The 21844-nt window shown below is 35.4% G+C and overlaps 1 protein-coding gene and 1 long non-coding RNA gene across 13 annotated transcripts; one reads left to right on the top strand and one right to left on the bottom strand.

Annotated features, from left to right (window-relative positions):
• Window positions 1-282: 282 nt before the first annotated feature.
• On the bottom strand, window positions 283-9643 carry LOC130738608 (uncharacterized). 3 transcript variants are annotated; one of them, XM_057590672.1, is made up of 7 exons: window positions 9363-9643; window positions 6813-6959; window positions 6671-6714; window positions 3223-5988; window positions 2344-2448; window positions 2023-2197; window positions 283-865 (listed from the first exon to the last, which is right to left on the bottom strand). In XM_057590672.1, exons 1-7 carry the CDS (start codon window positions 9366-9368, stop codon window positions 662-664), a joined length of 3447 nt encoding a protein of 1148 aa, XP_057446655.1. In that variant the 5' UTR covers window positions 9369-9643; the 3' UTR covers window positions 283-661. The 3 variants fall into 3 exon arrangements, with proteins under 3 accessions (XP_057446655.1, XP_057446657.1, XP_057446656.1); XM_057590674.1 differs by lacking the exon at window positions 9363-9643 and adding an exon at window positions 8630-8776; XM_057590673.1 differs by lacking the exon at window positions 9363-9643 and adding an exon at window positions 8324-8619.
• Window positions 9644-15170: 5527 nt separating this feature from the next.
• Window positions 15171-20500, top strand: LOC130738606 (uncharacterized). Of its 10 annotated transcripts, none has more exons than XR_009019474.1 (11): window positions 15171-15527; window positions 15673-15842; window positions 16153-16257; window positions 16536-16665; window positions 17043-17112; window positions 17407-17494; window positions 17745-17982; window positions 18231-18400; window positions 18536-18615; window positions 18886-19004; window positions 19233-20500. It is a non-coding gene; the product is annotated as an uncharacterized LOC130738606 (long non-coding RNA). The 10 variants fall into 10 exon arrangements; XR_009019470.1 differs by having other exon boundaries at window positions 18852-19004; XR_009019471.1 differs by lacking the exon at window positions 18536-18615 and having other exon boundaries at window positions 18852-19004; window positions 19233-19824; window positions 20205-20497.
• Window positions 20501-21844: the final 1344 nt, after the last annotated feature.

The raw sequence follows: 21844 nt of genomic DNA, 5'->3' as shown, positions 1-21844 counted from the left end.
GCAAGAGATTTCTCTATAGTCCTAATTGAGTTTTATTTAAAAGTGACTATAGGGCTGTTGAATAAAGGTTGCAATAAAGCTCATCCTTGTTCTCCCTTAAAACATAAGCCATCAAAATTTGGCACTTAGTTACTTAAATAAATATCCTGATATAAGATAATTGTAATTTGTATTAGATTCAGAACTCATAATCTATATTCTTGCAAGCATCAAGGATCATGATACCTAAGAAAAAGGGGAAGAGCAAGTTAGACAGCAAGTATGAAAGGGAAAAAAGTAGTCTTGTCTGAACGCACTATCGCAGCATTTACTAACTTCAAGCTATGGTAATTGGAAACCAAGAATTCATAATACTGAACTGTAGAGGAATGTCAAGAATTACTGCTAAACTCTCAACATCATTACTACATCTTTATTTGTCTCTACCATGGAACAAAATGAGCTAAAATTCAAATAGAACTTAAAATCCAAAAAAAAAAAGGTACTGCACAATGCTATTATGTACAAACGAATTTAAGTGCAACTAGTACTTAAAGACATGCAATAAGATCAACAACAACTGGGTCCTATTTGAGATTATGTCCTACTATCTGAATGTAGCCAAAATTATTTGAAACTAGTTGGCCTACTTATGATTATTTATTGTGAAATATCTGAGATCTTAGTATCGTCGCCTAGACATGAAAAACTCAAAATCAGGATGGTTGTTTGTACAGATTTGGTTCCCCTTGTTGACAACAGCTCTTGCCATGAGAGATGCTGTTTCCTCAAGTGTCCGCAAACGCTCTTTCAGAATAAAAGAAGGGTTCATGCCCAACATTTCTGCTTCCAGTGCAGAATGACTCAGCTGGAACCAGCACTCACCCTGTTCATATGACAAAAGTGCTTAACTGCTTTAGTAAGCCAACAAATTCTTGACATTACTTATCAGAAAGAAGTGACATTCAAAGGCAACCACATATAATGAAACATTTGAAGATGTAAAACATTGGCTACTATTTTCAAGCATATATTACTTGTGTAGAAACTAGAAAGAACAGATTCAAGTAATTTATGTGGTCAATTTATAATGCAATAAGAACAAAACCCCTGAAATATGTGTATCTCCTTCTCCACAATAAAATGGACACTAAAGCCATGTGTTGAAAAGCAATATGTGCATATTGAACCAGGATCTCAAATGCCTAAACATTCCGACTTGTGAAGAAATTTTATTTTATTTTCTTCCTGCATCTTAAATAAAGTTGTATTGACAAGCAATGACTCTTGACGTTTAACTCTGTTATGGACAAGCAATGACTGTTTTAACCATCACATCATCAACACTTATGGTTCATTGCAACCTCACACACTCTCAAATGACAAACTATGTTTGGATATCTGTTGGCACAAGTGCAAACAGACGTTAGCACTCTCTTTGAGTAAAAAAGTGAATGAAACTCTTCTTATGGATTGAGATGAAATTCTGTTCACGTTGCACTTAATGGTTATCCAAACACACACATCAAGACAAGCAATGGACTTTGGAAATTCATCATCATATCAGACAATAATACCTATCTAAACATCCTACTCTAGCTCTGTACTAACCACTATTCAAAGTCTGCTAGCAGGCTCAGAAGTCATAGTACTCACCATATAGCCTATATAAATTTAAATTCTTCACTCAACAACATACTTCCTATAACACCTTCCAGTAATATTCCTAATATAAATAGCTTCTCCCTCACCATCTCTCTTAGAAAACTTCATAAGAACATCTTTTCACTACTAGTAGAAGCCAGATGATTCAAATTTGAAGTTCTTTCTCCCCCCGACCCTCTGCCAACTATTGCCTCTAAATAAACAGTGATTTTTACATGATAGAATATACCGACAAAAATTCCAATTATCTTGAAATCAGCAACAAAAACATAATAACTGAAAAATGTATCACAATTTTATTTGCAACTGATTCATCTAGAAAGGTTGATCTGAAAAGGTCTCAATGTGAGAAAGAAGTTGGAGCAACAAAATTTATACCTTGGCATTGTAACTTTGAAGGCCTACAGCTGGAGATACTATGCAAGAATCTACAGTTTGTAAATCAGAATTTGTACTTCTACGAACTAAATGTCCAAGTGAATGATAAGTCAAGAAAGCTGCACGAAAGTTGCCCTCCGGTATACGGTAAATAGGATACCATGCAACTGAGTACCTGCAAAATAGGTGGTCTTAAAAATGCTACCATTTGAAATTTCAAAAGTAAATTATATCATTTGCTTGCTTCTGATTATCTGATCTTAAGGCAGATAAAGTATACTTTCTTTCCACACGTGACATATAATTGACATGATCATTTACCAAGATCTAGGGTGGAGATCTCGCAGATTTACTGAATTCAAATTAGTTGGATCCCCATAAATTTTGGACTGAATTGGGACATCGCCCCTAACCAGCTCCTGTATCCTGTGAGAAGATCAAAATCAATTCATAAGTAAATGCTGACCTGACAAACCTTCTTATAATGGCAAATTCAAATTAAAATTATTCAGATGTTGTTTCCTCCCAAGTTCATATGCCGATTAATAGGGCTATTCCCACAACAATAGGATCTAAGCTCATATATCATCAGGCAATAAAATATAAATGCAAAACCGTATATCATAATGTGAAGGAGCAAAATGGCAGAACTGAAAAAATAGCACAAATAGGATTTATCCTTTAGGCAGCATTTCACTGTTGTGGCTATTTCACTAAAACAATTGTCCGTCCCATAATAGCTGTCAACAATTTCACATTTATTTTTGCATTTGACCGGGAATCCCACAGGGGGATTAACCCTCAGGTAAGGGTGGTAGTTAGGTAAGACCATCAACCTCCAAGATTCGAGTCCTTGACATCGCAAATAAAGTTAGTCAAGGGTCACAGTCCAGTTCCACTGTAAACACTTTTGCACTTCGTAAGTTATTCACTGGTTTGAAGTTTGAACATGGGCTATTCTGATAAATACACCTAAACGTTTTTTCTTTTTTGTATTTACAATGAACTAGCTGATGAAAGTAGCAATTTCTAAGGAAATGGAACAAGGTATGAAATGACAAATTCAATCAATTTACTTCAGTATAATATAGTCAGACATGACACATAAAATGGCAAGCACTATATTTTATAAAATTGAAGACATACACATTAAAAACCACTATGTTCTGATGACAGGATAAATGGGATTAACAGTCTTACTTCTCATATAGAGGCCGTCTTTGTTGAGGTGGTTCATCTTCAAAATATTCAAAAAGAAGTTCTAAATCACCAGAACACGCTGAGTTGATAGATGGATTAGATGCACTGTTCATAGAAGCTGTCTTCTTTGGTATTTGAATGTTTGCATCCTGGTCGTGAGGCTGAGGAACAGAGAATATTGAATGTTCTGAAATGTCAATCATTTGACATGCCTCTGAGACCTTACAATTTGGAAGATCGTCGCTGCTACTTGCACATTGATGTTCACGGTTCTTGAACAGCTGAACTGCTGATAAAGAAGAGGAAAAGTAGGCACGAAATGGAAACTGACCAACACCACCTAGCTTCTTTAAGTTTTCATACTCCTGAGCCCTTATCTCTAACCCATAGCTCCCATGTTCTTCATACCACTGCCAAAGGTATCCCAAAGATAGGGCAGGCATCTCATGTCTGCACAGTGAGACACCGCCATGGTTCTGCGAGCAGGTCAAACAACTGGGTGAATTAGGAGACTGACAAATAACAGGACTACAACAATGAAGTAGCATTTCAAACTCTGCAACCGGGCCACCTGTGGCCATGTGTACAGCTTCACAAGCTTGTTGTGCGTTGCAGGCATCATTCACAGCTCGGGCTATTCTATAGGAATCATTTTCCGACATATCTTGATTCTCACATTCATAATTCATGCGATGCGCTATTTCATGCTTGCCCATGTGCTTTGTCAATGAATCTGCAACCCCATTACCCGATTCAAGATTCTCACGGTCGTTTATACAAGAAACTTCACAGTAAATCTGACCCTTGCCCTTACTGCTTGCATTTAGTGAAGATTCCTGATCTTCAGAAAAGGAGTCTATTTTTGGTTCAATACTGCTTTCCAGGTTAAAATTTTTACTAGGTGGTTCATCAGAACATTCTGGTGATGAACTGTTAGATTCAGATTTTGCCAACCCTGTACCCTTTTTTGGTATCCATTTCCACAGGGTAGCTCCATAACTGTGGTTTTGTACATTGAAGTCTCCGGAAGAAACTTCTTTCACTGTTTGACCAACTTCAACAAAAAGATTACAAGGCACTGGATGTTGCATTACCAATGAGGTATTTTGAATGTCTATACCTTCATTCTCTGAGTTTGCAATATTGTGGCAGGCTCTTGTTTGTATATATGACTCCTTCAGATGAAATTGTGCACTGTGAACTCCTTCAGATGTTTCATGTTCTACTCCATTGGTCTGAAACTTATTCGTCAGGCATTTAATTTCAGAATTAAATCCAGAAAAACTGTTCAATCCTTGTTGATTAGCTTCCTGTGATGAGATATGCAACGTATCATTCTGTTGAACACCAACATTCACATTATCATTTAACACAGCCCTGTTAAAATGAGAAACCTTCGTAGAATAATTGCCGTGACCTTTTTTTGAAACTGGATCCATTTTGCCTTTTGATCTCCCACCAACTTTATTTTTCAAGTGTTTTTTATCCTCTGGTTCTGAGACAACATTTGCACTGACAGGGCTACGATTTTTTACAACAGAAGAATCCTTTTCAGCAGTGGAAACAAATTGTGACAATGTTGTGTTTACTTTCTTCAATTCACCACCGCATTCATCAGAGCTGTTCTTCTGAACCTTTTGCCAGACAGAGTGGCTGTTTTCCTTCCCCGTTCGGCCATGCAAAACTCCAACACCCCCAAATTTGTTGAAACTTGAACTCTTCGACATTGATTGCTTTTGCTTAACCCTCTTATCATTGCCAATGCAATTTTGACTACCATGCCTGATTCTCTCTTTGTGTTCATGGTCATTACGACTGTGAAAATACCCATCGCCAAAAATGGAAGTGGTTCTGCAACTTGCCTTGTTGGATTGTTTTCCTATATCACCTGCATTGGTACTTTCATCACTTCCTGAACCAAGTGAAACTGAATCCAGCACCAGGGAATCTTGTATATCTTTCAAACAGCATAGCTCAACATGTTGAATGTCCTTTGTTTCTACATCAGAGTTCTGTGCAGTTGCTTTTGATATAGTTGTCTCATCAATAGAAGAGTTGCAACTTGTTGATGCTTCTGTAACGTTGATGTTGCCATTCATCTCATTACTTTCACAATCACATTTTACTAGTCTATCATCAGAAGATGATAATTCCGGTGTGGTCGCATACAACATTGAACCAACCTCCTTATCAGCATCATAGCTGCTGCCGGCTTCAGAAGTCAAACTTACACTGACATATTCTTCAGTAAGAACCTCTCGCTCAAGAGAGCCACTGTCACCTGTCTGCTTCTTGCTCTGTTTAACTTTCTTTCTTGACCTTTTCCTTGAGTTTTTCTTCAGAGACTTGTCTTCCTTGGTTTTTCCTGTGAAATTATCAGATGAAATTACTGCAGCAGAACTATCAGAGAAGCTGCTAGGGCTGCGGTCTAATGAACTCCGTCTACAAGAACTCCCGGCGAGTTCATTCTGTTTAGAAGCTTTGTTCGCAGTCTTATTTTGACATACACGACGCGCATTTGAACTAGTGACGGTTCTTCTCGTAAATGACTTGACCGGATAAGCATAGGGGGGAAGATGTCCTTTGGGCCCCGTACACTGATCAATCTTCAACCTATTAAGAGGTGGAGGGAAAAGAAGCTGCACACCATCCATGTTTGTGCCAGAAGCTAAGTTAACGTGATTGAGAAACTGCACGGGAATGGCCACAACTCTCCAGTTTCCATCAGGCCCAATATTATAGATTGTAAGGATGGCTGTGGCACACCTGATAAATAATTAGCAGAACTTAACCATAGTCACTTCCAAGTTTCAAGTGTTTTCTGAACACAATAAAAACTAAACATATAAAGTAAAAATAGTAAGGGAGTAATATAATAATGGTATTGGTAATACAGTCAAAAAATTGAGTCAGTGTAGCAATTAAGAGGGTTAAAAGCTCTAACCATCATATGTTTCAAAATTTGCATTGGTTATTGAAAATGTGTATTATAACAATTTTGTATTCTTTACAAAAACATGTTTTGAAAATTTTCTTCAACCCTATTTCCCCAACTGAAAAAACAAAAATGAGTTCATATTTAGAATAATGAAAAAACAAGACTGGCACGAAGAACAAGAATAGGCAGGTTAAGAAGATATAGAACGAAGTGAGCAACTTCTTCAAATGGGGAGAATAAGGCATCATTATCATAGTTTGTATGGATTCATATTCCCTCCCACCATGTACGAAATCTAAGGTGCCGCTACCTGCTTTTGGCAAGCCTTAAAATCATTCTATAATGAATAACATATCTCTAAAAGAAATGTGATTAGAAGATTAGGAGTACATGTTCTATCAAATAGACAGCAGTTTCAATAAAATAAATATGTAAATTTGTTATAGAATCATATTACCATAAGAACAAAAAGAAAATGAAAGTAACGCAATAGTTGCGAAAATATTTTACCTACTATCAGAGTGGATCCTTGAAACAGAAGATTCTTCACAATCCTGAACAAAAGAATTACATTTAAGAAAAATAGAGGTAAGGATCAACTACCTAGCTACACTATTGAAAAATCCATTGCAAAAATATAACTGTAATTTACTTTTGTGATCTCCAAAGATGTGGATTTATTTCGTTGCTGATATGACGTTGATACGTCCTTTCCTGGTTCTGAAACTTCCTTTCCTGCTTCTGAAACTTTTGAACTATCATTACCTATCTTTTGAAGGCCACAATGCATCTTTCTCGCCTGTCCATAGTAGAAGCATTGTCCCGAAAGAAAAAAAAAAAAGAGGAAAAACAAAGAATGAGAAAGAAAGAAATAGCGTTTTTTAAATCAAAGATAAAGGTGATATTACTCCAGAGAATTGACATTCAAATATTCACTGTTTAAACAATCAAGTAATCAACTAGTACAGATTCTCGATGACCTAAAAGTAATCTAGAGATCAATCAAGATATAAACAGGTCAGTGTTGTAAAATAGCGGATTTCGCGGCGCTGACGCGCTGTAGTGTAGCGCTCCGAGGGCTCAACACTATCCGCTTTTTGCTGCTATTTTCCACTAAGGTGGCTTGACATAGCGGATTTTTGGCTTTCCGCTATTTTCTGCGACCCGTGATTAACACCACTGAAACAGATTATGCTCACTTAAAAAACTTGCAAGTTGAAATTAGAACACGAGGAAAAGAATTAAACATTATTTAAGAAATACAAAAAAAATAATAAGCTTCTTTACTATCTTTTCTTTCCGTAGTTCTAAAAATGATATTTACCATACAAGCATAGAGCAATTTAATTTCAATGTTGCTAAAAGTAATTAAAAGATGATTATTCCAAAATATTGTGGGTCTTGGATAGGTAGTAATGGGGCTGAATCATAGAGAATGTCATAATCGAAAATTTTCCAGCAAATTAAGAAAAAAATGTAAGAACCTGCAGAATCAAAAGCCAAAACCAATAAATAAAATCTCGTATGACTAACAGTATATGCAAATTAGCAGCAATACTTGCTCGTCTTATGCTTAGATAACAAACCACTGCTGGGATAACCACATATAGAACAATTGCCACATTGCTTAGACACGATAAATTAACCGTATTTCTTTATCTGAAAAGAAAATGGCCACACAAAGAACAAGGTCTTCCATCCAAGAAAAGACGCAATGATAATATTAATATCATAATGGTCAAAACAAGTTTATCATTATCAGAAAGACAATGGATAAAATGCACAAGCATGAAAACAGAGCAATTAAAACCAGTGTTATCAAATATCCGCCATGGCGGAATCTCATGGTAGGTTTTTGGCTCTCCGCCATGGCTGGTATCCCGCCATCTGCCATCATTATTTTTCAAATGTGGCGGGTGTTTGTCTCTCCACCATGGTCCTCCATCCGCCATTAACAACATTGGTTAAAACTCAATATGACAAATTGAAAACTGCAAAACATTAAATACTAAATACAATAATTGTTGCAGACTAAAACCCCATTGGAAATGGTATAGATGCCAAACATGATAAACAAGCCTTAACAGAAAATAATTAACTTCTTAACTCAATTTTATTGAAAACATCCAAGTCAAACATTCATAATCCTGACAGACACAGTACCTTGTCTTTGCAATCTTCGATTCCACCTTCTTAATTCTAAGTTCTAACATAATAGATGGCAACTAAACCCAACAAGTTATAACCTCTAGCCGCTCAAATCTCATCAAACAATGCAAGAACATTTCATTGAACACGAAAGACCATGAAGCCTTTATTCCAACACAAGCTACAGACAGCCTCTGGTTTATATTCTATCGGCCATATTTACAAACAGAATACACATCCTCCACATTTTTTGGCCATCACGAATAAACGAAATTGAAGTTATAGAGAGAACTGTGCAATAAAGAATGCAATTTCACATACACAATAGAGAAGTGCAGAACAGGAGAAACCTCAACATGGGTTTCTCCAAATCAAAATCAGGAAAAGATCGAATTATCCCAAAATGAATTGAATTCTGTCTACCAGTCAAAGAAAAGGTGTCCCTCTAAATTAACCAAAAGCTCACTAACCCTTTGATAAATATAAACAAAACCCAATTTAATAACTTGAAAATTACACAAATAAGAAAAAGTGGTTTTAAAAAAAGATCAAAAATCACACATGAAACTATCTCTTATTTGAACCATAAACATAAAATCTACAAGTAAAATTTGACTAAACCACAAATCCCCTACCTAAAATATCTAAAAGAAAGAGCACCGTATCCTTAGCCATACAAGTAGTCCCCAGATTTAGGCTAGGATTTGAGATTACAGAAGTACACAACAACACCTAAATTAGCCAAAGATTGCCTATATATAGATTTTCATCCACCTCATAAGCATGATCATCATCCACACACATATAACAAAAAAAATCAATTTTTAAAAAATAAAAAAGAATGAAAGAACCCAACTCAAAAGAACCACACCCCACCATCAATTCTAACTAAAAAACCAAACTTTTCAAATGATCAAACATCACCAAACATAATATATCCAGAAAACTCAAATGGGTCATCACAAAAACAAAGAAAAAAAGATAAAGACAATTTGACAGAAAGAATGGAAAAGAAGCAATGAAAAACATGATTAAAGGGTGTGATTGAACGAACCATCATGAGACAAGTTCCAAAGGGTCGGAGCTGTTTGTCTCGCTTCCAAGCCTCAACGGCTCTCTTTTTTGCTATGTAATCACCCGTCTTGTCTTTCTGGGATTGAAACTCTCTCTGTGTTCTTGTTGTGTTGTGGGGTGTTTCTTTGAGTGCAGACACCAACACTGAGTGAGGTAGGTAGTTCAGTGGCTAGCAACAGAGACAGTCACCAATGAAAGAAGTGAGAGTGAACAAGAAAATCAAAATTCTCAAAAGAAATGATTTTGACTGCAATTCACATCAGAAGGAGACACACTATGGTAATACAAATACAAATACATGTAAAAAGAGTGTATTTTTGGTGAACAAGAAAAAAGTTTCATATTGTGTTTTAGTTGCAGACAGAAAAATTAGCCAAATACAATGAACAAAAACACAAAAATACATATAGTAATAAAAAAATTTATAATTTTTTATGCATAAATTATTAATTTTTATTCTATATAATTACAAATAATGGTAATAAGTTTTTGTTTTCATTATTAGAATAGTGATTAAAGTGTAACCAAAACAAAAATAATGGTGATTAAAGAAAATAGTGATTAGTGATGCATTATTTATTGAATAAAACTATTCTTTTTTTATGCATTAAATATTATTCTTTTTATGTATTATTTTTATAGTTTTATTCTATTTAATAATAAATAATGAAATCAGTTTTTATTTTCATTTAATGAAAAAAATAATATATAAAAATAAACATTTTATTTTTATATCTAGGAAAAAATTATAAAAAATTGATTTACATTATTTATTTATTTATTTACTAATGTTAAAAATAAAAAATTATGCAAATTAGTTTTTTTTTTTTGAATAAAACTATTGTTGAATTAAACTATGTATTTTATTGTGTTATTAGAATTAAACCGTCCATTAGGTGCCCCCGATGATGGTAAAGAGGAAAACTTGGATCACTTTTTTATGGACTGTTCTTGGAGCAAAAGTGTTTGGTTTGTGTTAGTCTTGAACAATAACTAGGGTGTTATGCTGCCTCAGTCCTTTTGCAATGGGTGTTTAACAAATGCACAACTAATGATTCGGTTGCATCCTTAGTTGAGAGAAAAAATTACTTAAAATTTTAGAACTTTATAAAAATTGTGTTTTCCCAACTTTAGCTTAAAAGTAAAAAAAAAATGTCAGGTGATAAAAAATCACGGAATAAAATTAATTAACTTTACAATTATTTAGATAAATCCGAAACTTCAATATTTTAACTAATTTATTAATTATTTTGACCAGACAAACCCAATATTAAACCTAATCAATCATGGTTTGTCTTTGGCTTAGGCTCGTGGTGTGTGTTGTGGATTGTCAATCTGATTCTCTGGATGCTGTTAATTTAGTACTCTCATTATCGCTATAGAAATATATTTATGCCTCACTAGTTTTGGACATTAAGGAGGTGTTGGACTATGATTGACAGATGGTATTACACCAAACGTTGAGAGAAGGTAATGCTTGTGCGAATTTCTTGGTAAAACATTGTGCTGAGCAGGATGAAACCGTGGTGGATATTGACTGTCTGCTAGATGGACTTTACCTCATTTTTTCTTTTTCTTTATGAGCTGTAAAAAAAACTTAATTCGTGTAGTGTTGGGATATTTTTCATAACCCAATTACATATATATTTTAAACGTGGAAACAATGAGTCAACTTTATCTTATTCATTTTTGTAGCGCGGGCCATCCTTCTGATGTAACAATGGCCACCAGAGGAAACTGACCCACTAATCAAATCTAATAATCATTGAGATATATGGTCTGATGGACCAAAAAGATTTGAGATATATGGTGTTACTTTTAGAAAGCATCACTCCTTGGCCCTTGCCTTCCTTGGATAATCATCATAATTATAATTCTTTATCTTTATTTTTCATTGATAACATCATGATTTATTCCCACAATAATTTTTCAACTCTATTTTTCACTCAATTTTGTTTCTATGTAATTCTTCTCCCATTTTATATCACATGAATTTTAGAGAAAAACGATGATGCACCGATAGTGTAAAATTTTTTTTACACCGTCAATCAGTCAGATTTTAAGGATGTGTCACGTCAATTAATGAAATTAAATAAAAAGAAAGATTTTCTCACATCCTTAAAATTTGATAGGTTGACGGTGTAAAGTTTCTTTACACCGTCAATACATATAAATTAAACTCTTGATTTTATACATTTTTCTCTCATTTCTTTTTATTTCTCTCATTTCTCGACCTCTTTTACACTGAAATGAGATGTGTAGAAAATTTTATACCATCAGCAAAAGATACACAATATAATTTTTGGGCTAATATTTGATCAACCGGCCCAAAACCTCTAGGCCGCCCAAGAGAGTCAAGGTTTGCGAAAATCAAATGTTAATTTGAAGCTTCACATTGGAAATGAAAATGTTGAAGAGTATATACCATGGGTCGCTCGCGGTGAAGACGACAATTCCCGAAAATCCATCTCCCTCTTCATCGATGTAAACTTGTTCGCGAAATTTGGCTGAATCTCAAATGTATTTATTCAATGATTGAGACAAGGGAGAAGATGTCGTTTTGGGTTTGTGTGTTTTATGTCTCGGGAGAATGCTCTCTCTCCCATCAAATCTCTGTAGGGAGGTGAAGCTGGGAGGCTCCACAATTTCCATCTCTCTATCTAGATTTCCAAAGGCCAACTCAGTTTCGCTTTCTACAAAGAAGGGATGTTTGCAAGCTTGCGGGATGGGCCAACTCAGATCTTGGCGCGATGTTTTAGGAGGGGAGAAGGTTAGAAGACCTGCAAAGTTTTTTTTTTTTGCAAAGGAAGAAAGAAAGATGGTGGGAGGCTCTAACTAGGTGTTGCGTAAGAAAACTCCTATGTATAAACGAGGATGTGTCATATGAGAGTGAATTTTTTATGTGAAAGTGAGACAAGTCATTTTGAGCCATTAGATCAAATCATTAACTGTCAAGATTAAAACATGAAGTCATGTGACTCTTTTAAAAAGTCGCATGACATTTTTAATTGATCATGTGACAATCACATGATAATTAAATTCTTTTAATCTTGACCGTTCATGATTAGATCTAACGGCTCAATCTCATTTATTTAAATTTGTTAACAATTTATAGTAGAATAATCACTTTTTTAGAAAAGTTAATTTTTAAATTTTTTTTCGAACGCAAAATATAAATTAATGAGGAAAATGTCAGAATAAACAAACGTCCTCAAAAGGGCGCAAAAACCAGAAAAGCCAACAACCCAACCAACAACGAGCAACAACTAGACTAACTAAAACCCCAAAAGCCGAATGCAAACACCTAGGGCAACAAAAAACAACCCAAAAGCCTACAACTAGACGTATACCTGTGCTAACCTTAGAAGACTAGCGTGCATTGATTTAAGATGCAATCTGATAGAGGGGAGTAGCTTCTGTGCAGCTCCCTAGGCAACACCATCAGTTCCTTCCCTCTCGACTCTGCAACACCATCATCGTCTTCTACTACTGCAGTCCCAATGGAGCTCACTAACAAGGTCATTCTTTTTTCCACCTCCTTACAAAACTTTCCTTGGTCTTCCCCTTGGTTTAGGGGTTTTCACTTGATCCCTTCGTTGAATGATGTAAAAACCCCTTCGAACCCCATTGTTCCCTGAACTCTCTTTGCATATAGCAACATCGGTCCGCGGAAATCTCGCCAAAGCCACCGACAAGGAAGTTCCACTCAAGCGAAAACCACTAAGGAGACACAACCTCCAATGAAGCAAACCTCACAAACCCAAACTTGTAACATCTCCCCATCTTCCTTTGCCTCTGAACAAAAATAGTAACCCCCCGTCCAAACTGGGAAATAAGCCCAAACGAGTTCTATCATATTCTGCTCTTATCCTATCCTGACCACCAAACGAGTTCTATAAATATATATTTTTATAGTCTTAACTAATGTATTCCCATAATCGGTAGGAGTGTGACTAATCACTCGCACCACGATCAGCACACTAAGCGGCAGGGATCGACTGAGGCAAGAAATGAGTCCCACAGATACCAGCTATAGAAGTACATTGGTCAAGGAAAAAATCTCTTAAATCTAAATAATAATTCTCTTATGCATATTGATAATATTAATTACTCTCCCATCTTATTCATAAGTTATCTAGAGACAATTACGATTATTTAAAAAACATGTAATGACATTAATTAATGTACAATCTTCCACATTATTTATCCTTATGCAATATGTTGGAACTATGGGTGGTAATTACTCCCCTTCAAATAATATGACTATCTTCAGACAACTACGCTTATTAAGAAAATATGTACTATGCTATTGAATGCGTTGTCGGAAGGATGGATGGGAGGAAAGAAAACCCGAGACTAGCTGCCGGAAAGAGCTCATTAGAGGCATTCCACTTTCTTCCAATGAGATGATTCAATTCAGGCCTTTTTTTTTTCTCTTCGGATCTGATTGGAACATTGGAGAAGTAGGAAGACGTTCTTGGTCTGTGAAGATACGTTGTTAGGTGCTCCGTTTTTCTGAGGCCGAACCTAAACCTGTTTCATATCGAGCCATTGAAGCAGCGCGTCGGGCTATAATCGGACACTTCCATCGTGCTATGAGCGGACAATTCTGAAAAAATGGTAAGATATGGGTAAAACTAATCATGTATTGGTTTTAAAAAAAAAATTCTTCAAATTTGACTCAGACGTAGTTCACTTCTTTTTAGGTGTGAAGCACTGTCAAACCAAACTACCCAAAAAGCATTAGATCACCCTGAAAAGGAGGTGATCCAACCGCACCTTCCAGTACGACTACTTTTTTACGACTTCACTCCAGTCACTAGGCCTGCCTTCGACACCCCCTTAAAGAATTGATGGGGCCTGCACAAGCGGTGGAGCATGTGGTTTAATTCGATACAACGTGCAAAACCTTACCATCCCTTGACATATGAACAAGAAAATCAGTCCTTAACGGGACGGAAAATCTAATATTTTAAAATTGTATCTAAAATGACCAACACCATTCGAAGGCGGGTGGCCCGCCCCACCTAGAACAGTCATGTTTGACTGGGCTTACACACATTCGCTCACTTACGTTGTCCCCCCTCAGCTCACCCTAGCCCCGATACGGAAATGGGATCCCCAATAGCCGGAGCAAAGTGCCGATGATAAGCCGGAGGAAGGTGTGGTTGACGTCAAGTCATCATGCCCCTTATGCCCCAATATAGCAGTAAAAGCAAGACGCGTAGGCGGATCGGCTCATCAAGTTCTATTCAACAAACCATTAATTAATGTATTGAGTGGTGTGAAAAAACATTAATAATTAACGATAATCAAAACTTTGGAATTATAGAAGTACCAGTATTGATCCCGCGCTATGCAAGGATAGAATAAGAGTACTTTGTCGATATACATAAGACTTTTTCATATTTTCTCTATCGTTTATCTTTTTTAAATACGTATATCACGTATTTAATTTTTTTCTAATCCTAATTACATTATAATTCCATTTTTTTCTAATTTGTTATGCTTTGAATCAATATATCAAAACCATTTTAATCTTCCAGATGTATATACGAAAACATAAAATACAAATTTTTTCAGTTAATTTACAAATCAATCCCTTAAAACTATTTGATATCAACTTTTTTAGTGGCATATTTGATATCATTTTGTACATAATCCATAGTATATACATTCAGGAAAAGATCTCAGTCTCAAAATGTATGATGTGACATTCACTGATTGGCTAATATTCTACTGAATCCTATGTGTCACTTCATCCTCCATTCTTCTTTCTCCCCCTTCTTTCTTCTCCCATATTAAATCCTCTTTTATTTCAGAATCCGTTTCTCAGTTTCAAAAAAAGGATTTGTTTCTCTCTTTCTCTCTCATTTTCGGCGTTCTCTCTCTCGACATCAATCTATTTCCTCCCTCGCTTGAGATCACCATCCCCTCCTTCGCTTTCATCTCCTCCCTCCATTGCCATCCATCCCAGTCGCAGCTCTCCCCACGGTGCGACGTTGACGACCCAACTCTCCTCGCGAAGTCTATAATAGAGCAAGGTCCCCGACCGAGAATCATCGTCGTCAGAGCTTCTCCTCGCTCTGCTCCAGTAACTCCGTTAGAATCCTTCAAATCCCCGATTTCGATTGTGGATGACAAGGTATGAGTCTACACTCTACACAGATTACTATTGCGGTTACAACTTCAATTTGATAATCCAGATTACTATTGCGGTTACGGCTTCAATTTGATAATCCAGATTACTTCCTTTTGATAATTTCGAGTTCTTTCCTATTTTCGAACAGATTGGAGACTGAAAAATGCAATCCAGAAGCCGCTACTCACAGCCACACTGAGCTCTCACCCCATGGTCCATCAGAACTACTTCAAACCCTAATTTTGAGCCGCCAAGCCCATCTATTCTTCCCTAATTTTGGAACTGCGGCTCAAAATGGAATCCCGTTAGTTTCTCCCGGTAATTCCTCTCTTAGAAATTAGTGTTTTTGAATTCAAATTTGTTCTTGACCGTAAAATACTTCCCCCATTAATTGATTACTTGACTATATTCGCTTTCAATTGTTTTCTTTCTTGAGTGGAAATTTAAGAAAGTTAATTATCGGTATCAATTAGTTCATATTTATGTTTCTACTTTCTAAGCGCCTATATATATTGCTACTTCTGCATTGTCCTTTGCACATTTGATATTTTATATTTTTCAGATCAGTGTTTATTTTGAGTCTGAGGTTTTGTTTTTCTTTTCTTGACTGTGTTGATTATCGAAGCAGCTTACTAAGGTGTCTGAACGGGAAGAACATTCAGGGTATTCCATGTGAGAACTTGAACATCACAAAATATGATTGAAGACTGAGCATAGGAAGAGCTATACGCAGGTTGAGATTCTCTCAATACTTTACCCTTAATATTCTTTGAATCTGTTGATCTCACTGACTTATCATTTTTCTTTGAATCTTTTACTATCATAAAGGTATGGAGAGACTACTATTGTGTTTATTTATGCTAAGTATATGTCTCTCATGTAAAATCTTTCCAATTCCTTTTACCCTTTTGTCTGTGATTTCGCTGGTGCCCTTTTGGCCAGATGGTTATTCTGACCTTCTTTTACTTATCAGTTTAGCCTTTTCCTTTTGTTCTCTTTTTCTGTTTATAGGTTGCATTGCATATGTTCTCTGTTTCCATGACTGATTGATTTATGCGTCCTCTTCACTTCTGTTATCACACTGGGAAGATGTTCTCTGAGGAGCCGGATAGAGATGATGATAGCCAAGTAACTCTTTCAGGTACCATTTTCACCTTCCAATTAAGCCACAAACAAAATTTCAAAAGCAGCATAAATTATTTTTAAGGGGCATTTTGCTAATAAAATTTCAAGGGGCATTTTGCTATTAAAAATTTTAATTCAAGATCTCACCAAAACTGATTGTTTTGCTATACGTACGTTTCTCAATTAATTTAGTTCCTTTCTAACCTGTTGATGGCATTGAGGATATGGCATCTCTTGATTCTCTTTGAAGATAATATCTGATTTCATTTTTAATTATTTTCTCATTTTGACCATGTCCTTAAATCACTATATCTATCAAGCTTCAAATTAGGGAATTAAATCATTCACTATCCTTGACCCACTGCCTATATTCCCTAATTTTCATCTTTACAGGCGGGTAGGTGTCTAGGTCTGAATCCTCCTCTTCACCGTGGATGCCATTATGACCTCATCGCCATCTCATGTATGTCCAAGCATGATTTTTTTTATTCCTTTTTTAAAAAAAATTGGTGATTTGCTCCATTGTCAAGGACATGACTGTTGCTAATTTAGTATGCATTTAGGAGAAACCTTTTGAACTTTAATATACTGGTCACCAGATTTTGATTGATGGATTTCACTTTTTTGATAATGATATTAAGGGTTCCTCCCTATAGCCATAACCCCGTCAATTACTTACGGGTTATTCTATATTGCCTGTGAAGTGATAACATAACGAAGCGCTAATCCAAGTGGAGTTTCTTTTGAAATTATGCAGGTCGCATGGGTATTGGGAGAAGCACAAAATGATTGGTGGAAATCATGTAGACAAGCAAGAGGATTAAGGAGAAAAAGCAAACATGCAGGTGCAATGCGTTTATATCTATCTATATCATATCATTGTGATGCTAAACACTGCATTAGAGAACAAATGTGTCTTATAGTCTTAATTCTGCATTTTTTCTTATTTTACGCCGAATACTGCATGAGCCTCATTTACTTTGGTTTTATTAGATCCCAATTAAAATTACTTCTTTAAGTTTTATAGTATTTTTGTCTGCAATCACAAATAGTTTAACTTAACTGATATTAATTGAACATACCTTACTTTTAAAGCTTCAACAGCAAGTTTGACATCTGAAGATCTAACTTTGACCATCAACTCCAATGAGCTCTTTCGTTTGTTTTGCTGAGTTTTTATGAATTTTGCTGAGTTTTTATGAAGAGTGAATGATGAAAGAGGTCTTGGAGACACCGGGGGAGTAGAGATTCATGTCTATTATGGATGAAAACTAGAAACAAAGTTATGATGGTGAAGCTCAAACAGTTTCTATGAGTGATCTTTGATTGAAAGGTACTTATTGTTCATTTTGCAGAAAAACTATAAGGATTGGATTTGAAGGCAATGGTTTTATTAGTTCTTCAATTATTGAATATGTCATGTCCCTTCTGCCTCAATGAATTGGACCATTTCAAGTTGTTACTCTTTTGACTCTTATTTATTTATGATTAGCAGTTAAATATTGTGCTATCTTTTATTTGTTCTAAAGTTCTTCTCTTCTGTTTTGTATGTTATTGCTTGAAATGCAAAAAATGTTGCAGTAGCTGCGTGTTTAGAAGGAGAAAGCTCTTTAGGACTATGGATCAGCTGCTGGAACAGAAGGAAAATGATCTTGAAAGTCATGGCCTGGAGCAGGAGAAGCTTCACTTTGAGATGTACTGTTTCTGTTGGGGTTTGCTATGTCTACATATATAGAGCTTAATTGGACATGGTAAGTTGGTAGAGTACTTGAAACCTATTCTTCCTATTGATAGTGGTAAAACTGAAATTTAAAATAATCTGAGTGGTTAAAGTGTGATAGGATCAAGGTTTTATATAATAGTATGGTTTTGTTGAATTGTTGTAGAATGAGTTCAATTCCATTAATGGAATGGAGAAAAGCTCTCAAATAGATGAGTGTCTGAACCAATTGGAAAGAAATTTCACGTGAGTAGATGAATCTCTACTATGTTACATACATTACATATTACAACAGAAGAATTCAAGGCATTAAATAGAGTTATCTTTGATTAGAGAAGAAGCCTATTAGCTTATTCAAGCCTTTTTATCTTTGATTATATTTTAAAGACTTTTCAGTCCTTCTAAGTTCTATGTCTTTGGATTCTATGTATCTTTAAGATTTTTGGGTTAAATACCAGATATATTTTTTGCTTAATTTATAGGTTGAAGAAAACATTGGCAAGTTTGCAATGACAGGTTTACTCCCATTGCTGATCGGGGTGGTTACCTTCGAGACTCGCACGATATCGCTCATATCAGTGCTGCATGTGTTAGAGGAAAACTGATGTAGCTTTGATTTTGTTACTTTATTTTTGGTATAGTTCTCTATCTGACTGACTTTCTCTTGCATTTTTTCCCTCAAGGATGGTCCTTTGCGCTATTGTCAAGGACATGATTGTTGCTGATTTAGTTTGCATTTAGGAGAAACCTTTTGAACTTTGATATACTGGTCTAGATTTTCATTGATGGATTGTTACTTTTTGGATAATGATATTAATGGTGACATAGCGAAGTGCTAAACTAAATGGAGTAATTTCTTGCAGAATGAGCTCAACTCCATTAAGGAAATGGAGAAAAACTCAAATAGATGAGCCTGAACCAATTGGAAAGAAGTTTCATGTGAGAAGATGAATCTCTACTATGTTACATATTAATACAGAAGAATTCAAGGCATTAAATAGAGTTCTAATTGATTAGAGAAGAAGCCTTTTAGCTTATTGGCTTTATGGATGTTATAAGAAACGAGGTGGATCAGGATACTACTGAGGCAACTTTCTCCAAGGTGTGTTATTTGATGAAGTCTGGGCCTGGAGGCTGAAAATGGCACTAATAGAGAATAAACTTGAGTATAATGTCATTAGTTTTTTCATAAATTTTTAAAGGCATTGTAGTTACATTGTTATTATGATTGTACGTTCATTCTTGAACAGAGAGTGACTGAGCAACAGGATAAGGAAGGATCTGAAGTTGTTTTAGAGGATGAAGTGCGAACTCAGACTATTTAATCTCTCTCTATCTGTTTGTATGTTTTATGAGTTCAGGTTGAGATTGGTCATATGTATTATGTCTCAAGAACTTTTGGATGCACCGGCTCAAGTGTGCATGTGATTGCATAAAAGAAATGGAGGGAAGTGGGTAATGTATTCAGGATCTCAGCTATGATACCTTAGTAATTATTATGTGGCACATCTGAGCTATTCTCAGCAATTCTTATGATAAGATAGACATGTTCCCTTGCTATGTTGAGTATGTATTTATATAGTGTGATGCCAATCTATTCGTTTATTCCAAAAACTGATAGTGAACTTAGTTGTCCTTAGTGTTATAAATATTGTGATGAAATATTTATAAATTAATAGAATAAAAGGTGGTTGAGTTAATAAAAATTGTAGGGTTGTTATGATAAGATAAAGATGGAATGCAATGTAAACATGGTAAGGTAGACATGCCGATAGTTTATGTCTCAAGATGATGGTTTCAAGAAACTATGATAAACTCGCTTATGTTTCTTTCAGGTTCTCTACCATGATGAATGCATTAACATAGAAGCACTTATGTTAGATGACTTCAAGACTTGAGACTTTCATGGCTAATGTTGGAAAAACTTGAAGTATTTGAAATATTAGATTCGGAGTAGTTATTAAATTGCAGGAGATAGATCACCCATTGTTGTATTTTGTTTTTTTTTTACTATGAAAAGCTAGGATCATTTAAATTCAGTCATTTCTGTAAGAACCAATGTAATTAGTGTGGTCCATTCATGAATCTCTTTCAATGAAATTATCCCTGCAGGGTCTTTGTTACATGTTTTCATCTCTATTGTTGCATGCATTTTTTTTAGAAGCCAAAATTGCATTAAAAACGCAGATGTGCAAGAACAGTATACAAAGTTCATGACTCCTAGGCTCAATACATTAATCGAACCACAGGCAGCCAGAAGGAACATAACATTATATGAAATTACATGAGGCTTCCCACATAGATGGAAGGTAAGATACTATGAAATTTGGTTCGAGACAAAGCTACGTCAACCCAATCATTAAAGACCCAACAATACCAAGAAAGATATAATGGAAAAGGTCCCTTAACTCCCCATCATACAGATCTGAGGTTCCCTATAACACTCATAACAAGATGTGGTTCCCTATACCACTCATAAAAAGATGATTTGAAGCTTTGCATATGAGATTTGAGCCATAACCAATATCTCAATTTCACCAATTCCACTACTTCTTCCAAATCCACCTGCTCCCCTTTGAAAGCTACTGCATTCCTGTGGATATCTCCTTTTCATGCATATTCAACTTCAAATAACCAAAAATTATCATCAACTTAGAATGCTATGTCAAGTTATTTACTTTCATCATGTGAGATTCTACCCTGTGTAGCACATTCAAGCAAATTGAATGGTTAGGGGTAATAAGTTTTCTTAATTAAAATTTTTTTAAACCAAAAATAAATTCATAAATTAATATAAACGTTGTGATCTACTTTTACTTTTTGTTCAAATTACGCGGTAAAAATGTTGCGCGGAGAATAGAAAATATTAATTTATGTTTAAATTATAGTATTTCAAGCTCCCACAATATGAAAAATACTTTCATGTTAAAATTAATAGAAAACTATGTTATGATAAAATTTCTCTACTTTACAATTTTATGTCATGTTAAGGAGTTTACATAAAAATTCAATCTACGTTCAGTTTTTTTTTTTTACAAATTACAGGGAATCTTCTGTTCTTGGCCCGGATCTCAAGCCAAGACAGGAGAAGCAAGCGGGTTTTCTGATCGGGTGGTGCGAGGAGGAGGCGGCAGCGATTGGGAGAGAGAGAGAGAGAGAGAGACTCTAACGGAGGGTGGCGTGAGAGAATCAGAAGGAGAGTGAGTGAGCGAGTGAGAGTCGGAAACATAATGAAATCGGTGGAAATGAGAATTATGAAATATGGGGTGGTTTTTTTGTTGCCCAGTTGACTATTTACTTCAAGAATGAAACTTTCTACCATTATTCATCAAAGGGGTACCCAATTTTCAAATGATTCATTGTTTAAGTACTGATTTCTTCGATCAAATTTTCTTCCGCGTCATTTTGGGTGTGATTTTTTTTCTTCTGATCTTGCTTTGTTCGTTGATTTTAGTTGAGAATAAACAAAAGATAG

This window comes from Lotus japonicus, chromosome 2, assembly GCF_012489685.1.
Source record: "Lotus japonicus ecotype B-129 chromosome 2, LjGifu_v1.2".
Taxonomy (NCBI): Eukaryota; Viridiplantae; Streptophyta; class Magnoliopsida; order Fabales; family Fabaceae; genus Lotus; species Lotus japonicus.
The sequence above is the reverse complement of the archived record's forward strand: the minus strand, read 5'-3'. Positions and strand labels throughout refer to the sequence as shown.

Coding starts and splice junctions, on each gene's coding strand:
- LOC130738608 (XM_057590672.1), bottom strand. Junction 2,198..2,343: donor GATCTCCACCCTAGATCTTG/GTAAATGATCAT, acceptor CCTATTTTGCAG/GTACTCAGTTGCATGGTATC. Junction 866..2,022: donor TTCAAAGTTACAATGCCAAG/GTATAAATTTTG, acceptor TCATATGAACAG/GGTGAGTGCTGGTTCCAGCT.